The sequence below is a fragment of the Cottoperca gobio genome, chromosome 15 (assembly GCF_900634415.1).
Source record: "Cottoperca gobio chromosome 15, fCotGob3.1, whole genome shotgun sequence".
Taxonomy (NCBI): domain Eukaryota; kingdom Metazoa; phylum Chordata; class Actinopteri; order Perciformes; family Bovichtidae; genus Cottoperca; species Cottoperca gobio.
The window spans coordinates 166,698-184,241 of NC_041369.1; the positions used below are offsets into that span (position 1 = coordinate 166,698).

General features: G+C 43.6%; 1 protein-coding gene across 1 annotated transcript in view; it reads left to right on the forward strand.

The window, feature by feature from the left end:
• Nucleotides 1–6,894: 6,894 nt before the first annotated feature.
• The window catches only part of slc2a15a (solute carrier family 2 member 15a), a 37,507-nt gene continuing 26,857 nt past the window's right edge, over nt 6,895–17,544 (forward strand). The window contains exons 1-3 of the mRNA XM_029449928.1: nt 6,895–6,939; nt 9,445–9,543; nt 13,252–13,412. Of these exons, the coding sequence (XP_029305788.1) occupies nt 6,895–6,939; nt 9,445–9,543; nt 13,252–13,412 (305 nt within the window). The remainder of the gene's footprint in view (nt 6,940–9,444; nt 9,544–13,251; nt 13,413–17,544) is intronic.

Genomic DNA, 17,544 nt, shown 5'->3' on the forward strand with positions numbered 1-17,544 from the left:
GGGGGTTGATGGAGGGGGCAGGGTGGAGATGACAGATTCGTATCCCGGTGGTAAGGACATGTACTATTATTACTTACCGGTACTACTATTAATTCCCAGTAATATTATTCCTACTATTATTTAACAGTACTATTATTACTACTACTACTACTACTACTACTACTACTACTACTACTACTAGTATTACTTACCAGTACTACTATTATTACTTACCATAATTACTATTACTACTACTACAATTATTATTACTACTACTACTACTACTACTACTACTACTACTGCTACTTCCACTACTACTACTACTACTACTACTACTAGTATAAGTTTTGGTACTCTTTCCTCTTGTACGGTCTTTTTCAGCATTGCGATTGATGAGTGGATATTCTCCACAGCCCCATGCCTCCCTGTTACAGTCAATAACATGACCACCTCCATGATTCAACCTTAGTACACCTTCTGTTGTCATACTGTGTGCGTGTGCGTGTGTGTCCCTCAGAGTCAGGTAGCAGTGAGGGAAGCCAAACATGAAAGCAACAGAAGAGTAGAACAAGGTTAAGGGAAAGGAATTCACTAATGATGACTGGTATCTATAATAAAACCATTTTTAAAACCAGATAGGAAAGACACAGTGTGGATGAAATAACTGAACAGCTTTAAACAGAAAACAGCCAAAGTCTGGACAGATGAGTTAAATGAGAGACATCTGTGATCCAGGATGAGGAGAGAATAAACTAAAGCACACTGGAGGAGAACAGCAAGTGAAGAGAGACTTAATCCAGGTGAGTCGAAGCCAATGGTAGTCAGGAGACGAAAAAGAGACCTCCCATGATAAGTAAAGTTCTGAGAAATTGTTACTTCCTTATTCATACTGTAATTGTATATATATTTATGAGATATGATATTTACTGAGAAGCCAGAACAGCAAGTGCTTTATAAAACAAACAAAACAATTCTGAATTGCATTCTGAAAGCAACAGGTAACCATTGAAGATGGTCATAACAAATGCTTGCATGAGGACAGTATATATTTCTTGATTTAGCTTACTATTGGCAATCAATGCCACACATATATTGACATTACCAAGGCAACTGCGACCTTGCATAACGGGAAAATAATGGCACTGCATCAAGAAGTTTATACTTTGAGAGGCTTATAGCTGTATGAGGCTTATACGGTTCTGTAGTTTGAGGTGACGTATTGTGTTATATTACTATACATTGGTATGTTTATGCACCCCTTGCATATACAGGAATTGTCTGGACAGAAAACTTGCACTGTGCGTTCACCGTGTAGAAACTATGATGGAGTACCGTACTTGCATATAACCTGTTAAATCTATCCAGCCCTGCAGATGGACAACGAACATGTACAGAAACATGAGTAGCTGCACCTCTTGCTCCCAATATAAATACGCATTAATACAGAGAAAAATATTTGCATCCCAGAAACAGAAAATTCCGGTATATTTGGACCTGTTGTACGTCCCAGAAATGTGACCATTATGACTTTATGGGCCGAGCTAACTTTGCACTAAACATGATTGTTAGTCTGACTGAAAGTAAAACAATAAAAACAAATACACAGTTATCTATTTTATGTAACTCCTATCTTTTGATCCTAATGTCACCTTTCCCAAAACATATAACATAACAACACAGCCTCAACTGATAAAGAACAAGTCAGACTTAATGAAAGTTGTTATGATGGGCGACTACAGTTTGCTTTTGTTAGCTTAATATGAGCCACACTGTTTTCAATTCAATCTGTCTACTAATGATTAACTTGGAGCTAAACTCATGGAAAGGGAAGTATGTGGAAAAAAGGACAAGTAAGGTCGCCCCCCCCAAATCACAATATGTGCAATACAATGTATGTTCCTGTCAACTAAAGCACATTCTTTTTAGGCACTTACAGCACTTGCCTTGTAACTTTGTTGGATTCACGATGGACAGTTTTTTTTTTTTTTTTTAAATGATCCAAATGGATGCAGCAGAAACAGATATCTGTTTTATTCCAAACATTGCTCTTCTCACAACACATCTCGACCGCTGACAGCAGCTTTGTCATGCTAGCAGCGGTTGTTGTAGCCTGAAGCCTGCAGCCTGCACTAGAGCATTGGTCAGATCACTTCTTTCTAACTCCACATCTCCAGACCAGTGCCAATGCGGTGAGGTTCATGGCTGGGGAGGCACTGACTCTTTCAGAGTCAGATTTACAAATATATGAACCCAACTGAGTAACTTATTCATCATTTTCTTTGTAGCATGAACAGACTACTGGTTATTTTTCACATCTCATATCAGCATTCTTTATACACACACAGGTATGGTACATATTTGGCCAAAAAAGAACGTTACATTTTTAACAAAATTGTGGTCTTACCTTTACTTACAGAAAATTAATTTTTTGGCCGTCAGTCGGAGAAAAAAACTAAACTAAACGGTGCTACAGTGCACGTGACTCTGATGTTAGCTAGAAGTAGCTTGTTGGTGCTACCGTCTCTGCGTAGAAGAACAGCAGCAGCACGAACCTGTGGGCTCACGTAGCCCTCTTCAGTGTGGAAGAGTACTGTCTGCCTCACCTGGTGTTTTTTATGTCGCATCAGCAAGACTATTTCTCCGGGTACCATCACCTTACCGTGGTGGAGAGGTTTGTGTGTCCCTATGAACCTGAGAGCTGTGTTGTCTGGAGCCTTGTGCTCCTGGTAGGGTCTCCCAAGGCAAATTGGTCTGAGGCGAGGGGCCGGACTAAGAATGGTTCAAAACGACCGCATGAAAAAAAGGGAAAGAGAAGGAGAGACCCTGCCCGGAGGAAGCCCGGGGCCCCCGTCTGGAGCCAGGCCCAGTGAAAGGGCCCAAAAGTGAGTGCCTGGTGGCCGGGTTTGACACGGAGCCCGGTCAGGCACAGCCCGAAGAAGCTGCGTGGTGCCTCCCATCCATCCATCTATCCTGTGGTCCCACCACTCACAGGAAGAACCGCTGGGGTCAGGTGGCAGTGATGGTCAGGGACCTCGACGGACCAGACCCATGCAGCAGAGGCTGGCTCTGGGGACGTGGAACGTCACCTCTCTGTGGGGGAAGGAGCCGGAACTAGTGCGGGAGGTGGAACGCTACCAGTTGGATCTGGTGGGGCTTACCTCTACACACAGTCTTGGCTCTGCAACCGTACTCCTGGATAGGGGTTGAACTCTATTCTTCTCCGGAGTTGCCCAAGGTGTGAGGCGACGGGCGGGTGTGGGGATACTTATAAGCCCCCTGGCTGAGCGCCGCTACATTCGAGTTCACCCCGGTGGGTGAACCCCTACGCCTTCGGGTTATGTGGGGGAAAACTCTGATTGTTGTTTGTGCCTATGCCCCAAACCGCAGTTCGGAGTATTCGGCCTTCTTGGAGACCCTGAATGGAGCCCTGCAGGAAGCTCCAGTAGGGGACTCCGTAGTCTTGCTGGGAGAGTTTAACGCGCACGTGGGAAACGATTGAGACACCTGGAGAGGCGTGATTGGGAGGAACGGCCTCCCTGATCTAAACCTGAACGGTCGTTTGTTGTTGGACTTCTGTGCTAGTCATGGAATGGCCATAACAAACTCCATGTTCAAACATAAGGATGCTCATAAGTGTACGTGGTACCAGAGCACCCTAGGCCAAAGGTCAATAATCGATTTTGTGATCGTATCATCTGATCTGAGGCCGCATGTTTTGGACACTCGGGTGAAGAGAGGGGTGGAGCTGTCAACTGATCACCATCTGGTGGTGAGTTGGATCAAGGGGTGGGGGAAGACTCTGGACCGACCTGGTAAGCCCAAACGGGTAGTGCCCCCAACCTCCCTGCGAAGGTTGGGGGCATTGAACCTGAGTGGGCAATGTTCAAAACCTCTAATGCTGAAGCTGCGGTGAGGAGCTGTGGTCTCAAAGTCTTAGGTGCCTCAAGGGGCGATAACCCTCGAACACCGTTAGACTGAAGGAGTCCTTCCGGGTTATGTTATCCGGGAGGACAGTGGGAACAGTTGCAGTGTACCGACGGATTCGAACGGACTCAGTGACTCCCTGTTGGAAGTCACTGAGGTAGTCAAACAACTCCACAGTGGCAAAGCCGCAGGGGTTGATGAGATCCGTCCAGAAATGCTGAAGGCTTTGGGTGTTGAGGGGCTGTCTTGGTTGACACGCCTCGTCAACATTGCGTGGAAGTCTGGGACAGTGCCTAGGGGGTGGCAGACTGGGATGGTGGTTCCCCTATTCAAAAAGGGGGACCAGAGAGTGTGTGCCAACTACAGGGGTATCGTACTTCTCAGCCTCCCTGGTAAAGTCTACTCAAGTGCAGGAAAGGAGGGTTTGGCCAGTAGTCGAACCTCTGGTTGAAGAGGAACAATGCAGATTCCGTCCTGGTCGTGGAACAACGAACCAACTCTTCACTCTCGCAAGGATCCCGGAGGGGGCCTGGGAGTACGCCCATCCGGTCTACATGTGTTTTGTGGATCTGGAGAAGGCGTATGACCGGGTCCCCCAGGTGATACTGCGGGAGGTGCTGCCGGATTGTGGGGTGAGGGGATCACTTCTGAGGGCCATCCAATCGCTGTACGCCCAAAGTGAGAGTTATGTCCGGATACTCGGCAGTAAGTCGGACTCGTTCCCAGTGAATGTTGACCTCCACCAGGGCTGCGCTTTATCACCAATCCTGTTAGTAATTTTCATGGACAGGCTATCGAGGCATAGTCGTGGAGGAGAGGGGTTGCAGTTCGGTGGCCTGAGGATCTCATCGCTGCTCTTTGCAGATGATGTGGTCCTGATGGCGTCATTGGTCTGTGACCTTCAGCAGTCAATGGATCGGTTCGCAGCCGAGTGTGAAGCGGTTGGGATGAGGATCAGCACCTCAAAATCTGAGGTCATGGCTCTCAGCAGGAAACCGGTGGATTGCCTACTCCGGGTAGGGAGTGAGCTCTTACCCCAAGTGAAGGAGTTCAAGTACCTCGGGGTCTTGTTTTGCCAGAGAATTGGAGCAGCGGGGGCGGTATTACATTCGCTTTACCGCACCGTTGTGACGAAAAGAGAGCTGAGCCAGAAGGCAAAGCTCTCGATTTTCCGGGCGATCTTCGTTCCTACCCTCACCTATGGTCATGAAGTCTGGGTCATGACCGAAAGAACGACATCGCAGGTACAAGCGGCCGAAATGGGATTTCTCAGACGGTTGGTTGGCGGCTCCCTTAGAGATAGGGTGAGAAGCTCAGCCTTCCGTGAGAGACTCGGAGTAGAGCCGCTGCTCCTTTGCGTTGAAAGGAGCCAGTTGAGGTGGTTCGGGCATCTAGTAAGGATGCCACCTGGCCGCCTCCCTAGTGATGTTCCAGGCACGTCCAGCTGGGAAGCAACCCCAGGGAAGACCCAGGACTCGGTGGAGAGATTATATCTCCTCCCTGGCCTGGGAACGCCTCGGGATCCCCCAGTTGAAGCTGGAGAATGTGGCCCGGAGAAGGGAAGTTTGGGAGCTGCTGCCCCCGCGACCCGACCCCGGATAAGCGGTAGACGATGGATGGATGGATGGATGGATCAGCAAGACTAAATATGTTACACACAAACATTATATACATTAACTGGACTATGGAAAGTCAGGACGCATAATAAAAGTGTCTGTAAACATTATATTGCCGACATACAGAGAGATAGCATCAGACACGTGCCAAATGTATGCGCTCAACCTAGTTTGCCGCAGCTCGTATCTCTCCTGTATCTGAACAGAGAATACGCAAATTCAGCGATTTTTGACCATACAAATTATCGAAATTATTGGAATCATGCAGAAGATGCAGTTATAGCCCAGACCAGTGGACACATTTTAATTTAGATTCCCCGTCTGTAATAATAGCTGATGAATTGTGGGCTAATAGAGAGAATGTTAGTGCCAAAGGGCAGAACTTTCTGAACAAAACCAACCTTTCATGCGGCAGCACTCGAGCAAGTCACAGGATTAGGAAATGTGTAATGCAAGGCGGGTGATTGTTACCCAATGATCAGTCAGAGAAAACACTGCCCTGCTTCTTTCAACTGCAACCAAAGTGATCTGTGTTTGATTCAAGGAAAAATAGCAAAATGGCAATAGCACTTATAAAGCAGTAAATATTTTGCAATCCAAAGTTTACATAAAGGAGCAATGCATTTATTTATCCTGTATCATCACATACTGAATACTTTGTCACAATGAATTTCTGAGCAAACCACTCTGGTGGGTTTGACATTTTTGGATGTATTTCCTAGATACGATATGTTTCCATTAATTTGTGTTTTTCATAAACCTCTCACCTCCCTGTCCCCCCACTGTATCCTGCTCTAATCTCCTTACCCTCCTTTTCTCTTTGTCCCTCCATTTCCTTACTTCTGGCAAATTTGCCTCTCTTCTCCTTTCTTGTCCTCCGCACCTCACCTCCTCTCTTTTTGGTGTCCTTTTCTCCTCCAGCTTCGCACCATCCCTTTCTTCATCTACTTTCCTCGTCTCCCCTCTATAGTTCTCTCCTCCCCTTTTTCCATCATCCTCATTCTCCTTCTATTCAGCTCATTTTCCCTCTACTCCTTTACTTTCCTCCTCTTCTCTTTTTTCCTCCTTGTTTCCTCCTCTCCTCTCTCTCCTTGTGAATTCACTTAGAGTTAATTGCTTCCTGCAGGTTTTTCTCTCAGTCTGTCACGCTGCTCTCCGTCATGTGATGACACTGTGTGCTTGTTATGGGGGCCTGTGGATTGCTGCTGGGTGGAAGAGAGGCCTGGAGCCCGGCACATGAACTGCCTCCACCACTATAACGTGCAGTTTGGTGGACCCTGTGAGACCACGCCTGCTACAACAGCCATGAGATCCTCTGCAGTGTAGAGAGAATTACTGCCGTTTGCTGCTTGGGACTGGATGACAGGTTACCTAAATGGCTGAGGAGGTTTTAATTCCATCGTCGGGGAAAATCACATCGGTAAGTTCCGACTGACTACATTGAATCAGGTCAGATCCACAGCCAGGGCCGTCAGCTGACTGATCCCCTATTGTTTTAGACAGAGGCCCAGCTAATAGCATTTGCTACCTGCTTTCAAACTTTAACACTTACTTGAGATAGTGGCTGCACTCAATAAGAGTGTATCAGATATTTTAAGTAGGTCACGAAACCATAAAATAACAAAATATTTTTTGATAAACAAAACCTAAACTGTAAAAATTGTTACGTTGATTTCATTTAAAGTGTTGAGCTAGTGAACCTAAGTGCGAGACACAGAGAGGCAGGAGACTGGAGTCAGAATAAAGGATATTGTTTATTGCAGGGTAAAAGGGAATGGATGTGAGCCAGGAGTTAGCTGAGTGTGTGGAGCTGAGGGGAACCGGAGTGAAAGCACAGAGAAACTCGGATTACACATAGAGGAAGGGTGACATCATTCTCTGCTCAGGTAGATATTACTCCACTCTCTACATAGCAAATAGTTGTTTGCTGCTTTATTAATGCTAGAAATATATGGACAACTATTAGGTGGATTGATGGCTCTCGTCATCTCTCCTCGTTTTAAGAAAACAATTCCATGAAATTGTTGTTGTTGTGAGCAACTGATGGCATAGTTTAGGGATTTGTGAAGACCAATACTCCCTCCCACTCCCCCCAAAAATGCATTTATTTTTCTATAAATGTGATGCAGTACAATATCAGCCTTTGTTAGGTCTTGAATTAAGTTGCAATGTCAAATCCTTTTCAGGTATAATTTTTTTTTGTTACATGTAGCAAATGCTTCTTTACATTTCAGGAATAGAATAACCAAAGATGGCTGTACAATATAATCTTTTGCCTTGTTTTTCGTTGACATGTTTTCTTTTAAAAATGTGGTGTACACCTACATGGTTCCACTAGGACATTTTGTGAACACCTTCATCCCTTACTTTTGATCTAAAATCATCTTCCCATCAAAGTTTAAGTTTATACAATACTTTGGTTATGACCAAATACCTGCAAGGCTGATTACATTTCCATGAGGTAAAGCTTTCTGTTTGTTGTTATCACATTGTGCTACAACACCAGTGATGTGAATGGCTGAGAGAGTATTTAATAATCTCCACACCCGTTGATTTATATTCAGCTTCTTCACCCTTTTGCACGTTGCAATGCTGCACAACCAAAATAGAAGGTGCACATGGAGACGTCTACACAGTCCTACCACCTTGCGTTTAAAGTTATTATTCAAATTTCAACGGAGGTTGCAAAATATTTAACTGAGGGTGCAATGTATGCATTTGCACCCTCGTAGAACCCGGCCTGTAACACGGCTGCTGAACATCAATGTTATGCCTACACCTACACCTGTTTAACAGCAGCAACAGGGAGTTTGCAGTTCTGAACTCGAGCTAACTGCTAACTGAAGCTACGTCGTTTCCCTGGGCTGCAGACAGATATACACTCGGTTTTAACCCTATAAACCCTCAGCAGTGTCAGCTTTTATTTTGCTCCTGTCACATGTTACTCACTGTGGCCTTTCACTGCAATATAATAGTCCTGCACCTCCAAAAGTCAAGTTGAATTTAATATATAAATACATACATATCTTTTTCCAATTTCCCACAAGTTTCACCAATATTTGAAAAAAAAAACATGCTAAATATACAATATGTAAACATATTGAAGTATCGCCATGTTTACAGCCTCTGTCCTCTCTGCTCTGTGTAAACAGCCTGCAGTTCACTACAAGTTTCTGATGTTCAATGATCATCGGAAACTTGAATCCCACCGTAACCAGCAGAGATACAAAAATAGGTGTTATAATCTCTGCACTGTACACTTGCTTAAATGTGATTGACATTACTTTAGCTGTAAATGAGCCAAACATTGTGAAGGATTCCAAATGATGAAGCTGATTCCAAATCAGCCAATACTAGCATTACTTCAGTGCTCTGCCTGAACTAATGCTATGCTTCATTATTGTCACCCACTGCTGGGAAATGTGCGCTTACATTATAAACATTGAGTGAAGCATGTTTCTAATAACTTTAAATGACTGACTACGCACATTATTTAAGGAGCTGTATACAAGCAATTACACTTTCAATTTATTAGGCTACGGCTGAAATTATTGATGCAAATCATCACTGTTTCAGAGCTATATTTTCCCTGTCACTATGAGGTTGTGAGGACCTCAGTTTATGTGAAGAGACTGCTATCACTTATGCATCCTGCACAATGTCCAAATAAATATTATTACATTTTTGATGAAATGGTATATTTCTTATACGCTTATTGTGCTCAATGAGTATGTTATGTTTGGGCCTAAACTCCTCCTTCTACTATATATCAGCACAGATACGAGTCATTGCCTCATTGAGGAAAGTTGCTTATATGCTTTCACTCCTGAAAGCAGGACTCACTTCACCACCATCATGAATATATATTATATGAATGAATGAAACTTCCTCACACATCTCTCTCTCTCTCTCTCTCTCTCTCTAGCAACTGACCAGCTCTTTGTTGGCGGTGGCATTCCTAACCTCCTTCGGGAGCTCCATGCTTTATGGCTACAATCTAGCAGTGGTCAACTCCCCCGCTCTGGTAAGACACACACACACGCACACCAGTTGACTCAAAGCAGTCCTGTAAGACCTCATCCGTCTCTTTGCTCCATTTGTAAGTGACCCTGGAAACCGTTTTTTCCTGTTTTTGTTTCTGCCTGTATGCAGGCAACAGAAGGATGGAGCAGAGATCTGCCTTTCCAAAAGCAGGGTGGGGGAGGGGTTTGTAGCAGTTTCTGAAAGGGGTGTAACAGTGATCCAGGATCTGCTCTCCCCTAGTGGGAAAAGTGATATGTTGGTAGTATTTTGGGAGAACGTTTTTCATGTTGGCCCTTGGGATGTAAACAGCTGTGAGGATGACTGAATTGAACTCTCTGGTGAGGTAGAAGGGTCTAGCTTTAATAGTCAGCAGCTCCAGAACCGGGGAGCAGTGCATTTCTAAAACACAGACATCCGTGGCCCACGAAGAGTTAACCATAAAGCACACACCACCTCCTCTTGACTTGCCTGAGTCCTTTGTTCTGTCTTGTCGGAAGACGGAGAAACCCTCTGGGGCAATGGCACAGTCAGGCACACTGTCCTCCAGCCATGTTTCAGTGAGCGCCAAAATACAGCAGCTCCTGATGTCCCGTTGGTGTTTTATCCGTACACGCAGCTCGTCAAGTTTGTTATCCAGGGACTGTACATTAGCTAGCAGAATGCTGGGCAGGGTTCTGCAGTGTCCCGGCCCGTTTCCCTCTTTGTTTTCCGACGATGTCGTGTTGGTAAACAAAGGACCTAGGGGAGTATGTCGTCTGCGATGTCAAAAGTTGGCTTAAAGTCCGCGCTGGCTGACGACCATATCTCCAGAAGTGTTTGTCGATCATATTGGATGTATGAAAACACTGAATGTACAAAAAAGTAATAAAAGTAAATCCACACAAGTTTGCTGAGTTGACATGGAGCTCTCATCAGTGCAGCCATCTCACGGCGCACCGGAATTGCCAAATAAAACAGGAAACAGAAAATCAAGATCATGACATACAGTTTCTATAGATCCCAGCTGATCAGGTGTAGTATTACAGAGGGCAGTTCCATGGTAACCATCGTTTTATTGCAAGTTCACCCCATACCTCCTTCACCCGGTAAGAACGACTCTTTGTTTGTAAAAGGAAGAAAAATATAATATGATGGAATCTGAATGAGAAAGAAAAATAAAAGTGACAAAACAAAGAATGCGGTGAACTCTGTGTAATGTTTGAGCGCGTCAACCAAGACGCATTCCAGAAAGGACAGGAAGGAGCAAATAAGAGGATTGAAAAACTGCTCTAATACCTACTGAAGATTGGAAAAGTGCTATATAAAAGCAGTCTATCTTCTTATTTTGTACAACAAAAGCCACTATCTGAAGACTTACCAGTTCCTCAGAATTGGTTTGAGATATGAATATTTTTACTTTTGATATATTTATCAGGTGGTAGATGATCTTGTAATATTTGATGTGATATTTTTAAGTTAAGGTCGGGATGCCACCCAGGTTTTTGACATACTCACTGGCTTTTAGGTTGCTTGATATAAGGTATGGAGTTATTTCCTAATGCTTAATCAATCAAATGTTATTATTGTAGCCCAATATCATAAATTACAAATTTGTCTCAGGGGGCTATACAATCTGTACAGCATACAACACCCTCTGTCCTTAGACCCTTGCAGCATACAAAGATAACTCCCCCAAAAAAACAAATTGCGGGAGAAAAAAAAAAAGAATTCAGGGAGAGAAACTGAGGAGGATCCCTCTCAAAGGACAGACAGATGTAACAATACATAACGTGAGTGCAGAATAAACGGCACAATAAAATCAGCTGAATGATAAAAAAATATTTGTAACATGTTTACCAGGTTGCGCCACTGCTTCTGAATCAAAACAAAAATGGAAGCCTGACGGTTAGTTAGGCCCTCTGCTGCGGCACGTGTATTGACAAGAACTTGGAAACAGGATCATATTACTCCTGTATTAGCTGCTCTGCACTGGCTCCCGGTAAAATTTAGAATAGAATTAAAAATTATTCGCCTGACCTAATTAATTAATGGTCAGGCTCCAGCATATCTTAAAGATCTCATAGAACCATATAAACCAACTACAGCATTGTGCTCCCAGAATGCAGGGTTACTTGTAGTTCCTAGAGTCTCTAAATGTACAATGGGAGCCAGAGCCAGAGCCTTCAGCTATCAAGCTCCTCTCTTGTGGAACCAGCTCCCAGTTTGTGTTCGGGAGGCAGAGACCCTCTCCACATTTAAGAGCAGGCTAAAGAAGGCTTTTTGATAAAGCTTATAGATAGGGCTGGCTCAGGCTTGCCTGGGACCAGCCCCTAGTTATGCTGTTATAGGCTTAGACTGCCGAGGGACACCTCTCTGCTCTCCTCTTTCTTTCCCTTTCTCCTCCTCTCCCTCTCCCCTCCTATCCCTGTCTATCTGTCTGCATATATGTAACTGTATGATTCTACCTCAGCATCTGGGGCATCATCCCCAGAGTTTCTGTGTCAGGTTGCCACTGTTAAAGTTTACATCTGGATGACTGTTGTCTGTCAGGAGCTGGCAGAGTAGTAATATGACATTGTTATAGAGCCACAAATGAGGGGGCTGGACTTCCACACCAGAGACTGCTGTTCCTTCCCAGACATTACCAACAGTTCATTTTATTTAATTTTATTTTCTGGATGAGAGGCTTGTTGGTCAGAGCATAAAGTATGTTTGACATACAATTATTTTCAAAAGTTTGGAATCAGCCTCCTCTTTCTTTTAATAATAACTATGTTAACGGAGATAAAAACATTATAATTCAGACATGTAATGTATAATTTACATTTTCAATAGTTTTGTCCCCAAAACAATGAAATAAATCAAACTTTCATTTAGTTATTGTGTGAGAGGGATCCTCCTCAGTCTCTCCATGAGGTTTCGAACATTTACCCCTTTAATTGTGGAGTTTCTTTTAGGGAGTTTTTCACTGTGTGGTGCGAGGGTCTATGGATCGTATGCTGTACAGTCTGGAAAGCCCCCTGAGACAAATGTGTAATTTGTGATATTGGGCTACATAAATATATCTGATTTGAATTTGATTTGATTGTCTCCTCAGTGTTGCATTACAGGGGAGAACACTGTTAAACTTTGATTTTGTATTTGTTTTTATCAATATTGTGGCTCTAAATATGTAGGGTGTTTTTCTTTGGGCCCTCTGCAGTCTACTCAGTGTTTTTGACTCGTACAGATTGTATTCAGTCTGGTTGAACTATTGTACAGCGTTTTGTTCTCCATCTACAAAACACAACATCTACCTGTAAGAGAACTTTGTACAAGCTGAGAGCATAAAAGACCATTACAACATAAAGAGTAGCCCTCTCACACATCTCACTGGACAAGAGTAAGCTTCATGGCAGCAGATAATAACTTTTGAACAGTAGTGAACTTGGCTCAAGCAAACGGCCAACAAAACAACATGATGGGCAGAGCTCCTGGACACATGGAGTTTTATCCCTGGGCACTCCTGTCCAGTCTCTGCATAAAGTAGCTGTCACTATTTGAGAAAGTCACAGAAATATTAACCTACGGTCTGAATTCAAAGCTTTGATATATCTGTAACTATTGAATGATCTTTTATTCATGCATCATTAATGATCATAGTGTTTTATAGTTTGTGCAGTACCTCGCACAATGCCTTCCTCTTCTGACCTTTCCTACATCCTGTTGTTACTATCCGTCCACCTCTCAGTACATAAAGGACTTCTACAACAGGACAGCCCTGAGTCGTAATGGAACAGGACTCAGTGGGGAGACCCTGACCCTCATGTACTCTCTCACTGTGTCAGTCTTCGCAATTGGAGGTCTGCTGGGCTCCGTCATCGTGGGCATGCTGGTCTCTCGCTTTGGCAGGTAAGACATTTGTTATTTCAGGTTGTTCAGGAAAGGATTATAGACTCTATACCAGTTCTACACCAGTCAAGTTGGTTTCTTTTACCACAATCTTCTCCTGACTCTTACCAAGTAACCAACCAACCTGAATTTCCCTCGGGATAAATAAAGTATCTATCTATCTATCTATGACTCTATACCTCCTCCAGTCCCGTGCGAACAGCTTCACTTCATCTATTCCTGCTTTATGCAACTCATTCCTCCAGAGTTTCACAGACAAAATCAACAACATTAATGGCTCACTATCCCCTGTACCCCACCCACAAGCACCTACCCCAGCTTCCACCATTGTGCCTCTTTCCCCAATCTCCCTGGACCTCCTAATCCCCCCTCCCCTCTGCCGCCTCTCCCAGTTCAACCTGGTTACCCCTCCTGAGCTCCTCCAACTGATCAGCTCCTCCAAACCCACAACCTGCTCCCTTGACCGTCTTCCAACTCTACTACTGAAGTCCTGCCTCCCTGTCCTCTGCCCCTACCTCACTCACCTTTTCAACTCCTCGCTGTCCCATGGAACCGTCCCATCTGCCTTCAAAACAGCGGCGATCACCCCAATCCTCAAAAAACCTCTAACCTGACACTCACCATCGCTCATTTTGGTTCTCAACCTGCTTTTGTTCAGAGTTAACAGAAAATGTTTGCTCACATGTTGACCCGAACAGACTCATCATTATTTGTGCGTGGTGTCTCATCAGAGGATACTTTTCCAAGCTCCGGTAGAAGTCGGGGAGGGAGAGAAGCTGATGTTGATTCTTCAGGGAATTATTGTATATAATTATTATATATAAGTTCTAGTTGCAGACTCTCTTAAACTTCTTCTGCATTGATCAGCTCGATTTCTTTCTCAATGATAGAAAAATCTTGGAAGTGCTGACTGAATGCTGTCATGAGAGACGTGATCACAGACACATATTTCCCCTTGTTATCAGAAAGGTTGGCCTTTGGAAAAGCACATTTGGATAGCGTGGGGAAGTGCACAAAATTGAAGTTGCATAGTTGTGTCTCAAAGAGTCGGAGATTCACACAGAATGCTTTCATGTGCGCAGTAGGCTCTTGTTCAGTGTTGAGATGACCAGTAGGATCAACTAAAAATGCCAGGTCTACCAACCATGGAGGGTCACTCAGCTCATGAAGAGGTTGGTCCTTCTCTTTCAAAAACAGATCGATTTCTGACCTCAGGGAATAAAACAGCTGCAGCACGGAGCCGCGACTCAGCCAGCGCACATCATAATGGTGGAGTACGTCTCCGTATTCAGCATCGACATCAGACAGGAAAGCTTGAAATTATCTGTGGTAAAGTCCTCGTGTTCGAATTATATTGCGCCATTTAGACTCCTAAGACCAAGCAGCTCTTCCGTAACGTAGAAGTTATGAGAGGGTCTGTTGGGAATCGAACCCGGACTCCTGCGTGGTAGGCAGACTCTCTACCACTGTACTACCCAGGGGTGATAGGCTCAGATGCAGAGACAGACACAGGCTCGGAGTGGGTTAGAAGAGGAGTCTTTACTTTTAGAGCAAACAGGTGGCAGGACAAAACTCAAAATACCTCCAGACAACTAACAGGTAAAGTCTGGGCAAAAACAGGATCAACAGAGGATATACGAAAAGCAGGCAGTAAAAGGATCTTAAGAGCTAAAGAGCAAAAAGGCAGTCAACTTAGGAACTCGAGACAAGGGCACAAAAACGGACACTTCAAGGGACGGCTCAAAAACTCACAAACTTGGGCTCCGGCAACAATTCAAGACTCAGCAATGAACAGAAGAAAACAGGCAGCTTATAAAGGCTAGCAAACAAGGAACAGGTGCAACCAATGAAACAATAAAGACAAGCACATGACAGCACAGAAATGAATGGTGGCGACCCCACATGGTCCAAAGAGGAACTGCAGTCCAAAAACCCTGACAAGTTATCTCAACTCCCTGCAAAAACAATGAACAGCTGTGCGGTGTCTGTCGCATCTGTGCTCTCATCACATGCAATCAGTAAACATATAAAGCACAAGCTTTATCTGACACTCAATGTTTTAAGTTAGCTGACAAGTCAAAACTGTGTTTCTGTGTTAGAACTAAGAAGTACAATACATTCAAGCACAAGTTTCTATCTGGGCCATATTCCATTATACTTTTAGAATTTGCTGCGGGCCATTTAAAAATGGGCCGTAGTTTGGACACCCCTGTTCTAAACAGTTTTCTTTACATTGTGTTATAATTAGTTTGACTGTTACTGGTGTTTGCAGAGCAGTGTTTTTGTGCCAGCCTCAGCACCAACTCACATAGGGGACTCTTTTCTGGCCTCAGCTCTTTAGGGCGTTGGAGTGGAAAGAATTGCTCTCTTCTGAACGTTAATTATCAGTAGGTATCTGCCTAATTCTGATCGACTTGCATTTGTTGCTGTTTTTCTGTGTACATGTAAAATGTATCTACAAAATTGTGCATGTAAAGACTCTGTTGGATGCTTGTCCCAGTGGGTATAGTCATGATGACTGAGTGGACCCCATACTTCAAATGTTTAAAGCCATATTTTAATTGGAATTTAGAAATGATAAAATGTTCACTTAATTGCATTTAGAGCTCTTCAAGCTTTTTATTTTACTGCATTGACTGCCTTGTTGAAACTCCTGATTCTGTTATTGTTAAACCAAGGCATGTATAGCTCATACCATAAATATAGATTATTTATGGTAAACTGGTATTGGTTCTCCTGATGTCTGGGCCATTTTGAAAAAATCATGACATTAGTTTTCTTCATATTCACTGCCATGGCTCAGTTCTTACAGTACTTTTCTACTATGTCCAGCTGTTGTTGTACTTCACCTCTCTATGTAGGAGGGAGTGGCCAGGAGCAGTACATTGATCCAACTGAACAGCAACTTCATTTACATTTACATTAAGTAAAGTCCAACACCTCTTCTCTGGGGGAAGAATTCAGTTTGTTTGTTTGTCTCTAATTGTAACAGCGCACTTATTTCCTAAATGCATTGATTTAATTAGATCATACATTTTGCCCCTTATACCACAATGTAGAACTTGTAATAGAAGACTTCATCAGTTTCATTTGTCCCTAATCACCTTCCTCCCCTTGTGTATTTAGTCTCTGCTTTCCCCTTTGGCTGTGCAAATTTGTCTTATCTGTTCCATTGAGCGTTACAGCGATTTCCCTTGTGTTGCACTCTTTTGAGCTTGTGATTTTGCAGTCAAGCTTTTTGTTACTGTGTAGTGTTGAGTAACTTTTTAGGACAGTTCCTTTTTGTTGTTGCCAAGACAATTACTTAAACCCCTTTTGTCTGTGGGTCGTGCTTTTGGGTCCATTTCCTGCTGATGCCAGAGCAACACTAATAAAATAGTTAAAAGCAAAACATGTGAAGATCTTACCATTGTTTGTTTGGTGTACATGTTTGTGTGAAGACTTTATACATGGTTGGTGGTGCAGTGTGTTTAAGGCTGGGTTGTTTGGCTGGCAATGTTTGCTTGGCTTCTCTCATGCTGGGAGATTGTGGTGTCTGAGTGAGACGCTGAGCGTATGTTTTTTGTTAATTTAACTTAGTGTATTGGTGGTAGTTTACTTTAGTTGACTTTTGGTGTGTTTTGGGGGGGTAACCGGGATGTGAATCTCAACCTCCGCTTCCATGTTAAAGTAGATGATTACAACTACATGATTTTTGCCCCCTCAACGGTTCTGATATGTTTTGGTTGCAGGGAGGAGGGACACACCACAAGAGCCTGTTCGATGCAGCTCCATCTGGCCCTGGAGAGCCGTCCGCTGCTCTGCTTATGTAAAGATAGTATAAATAACACTGATCGAATTATCTTACATGAAACATGGAGGTACGATAACACACCTTACTCCTTAAAATATTCCCACCTAAACAATAGAAGACAATTTTGAGGAATAATTATTTGTTACAAACAGGAACATAATTTGTGTGCTTTATATTTACCACCTTAAAGCTCCCCATATAATTAAGAAGAATATCTTCATTACTCATTTAGATGAATCTTCGCTATACCAACCCCTTGTTACAAAACAGAGGCGTAGCTATCATACCCCTGATGACAACCTGTCACCCTTCAAAACATTACAAATGAATCATTCTATG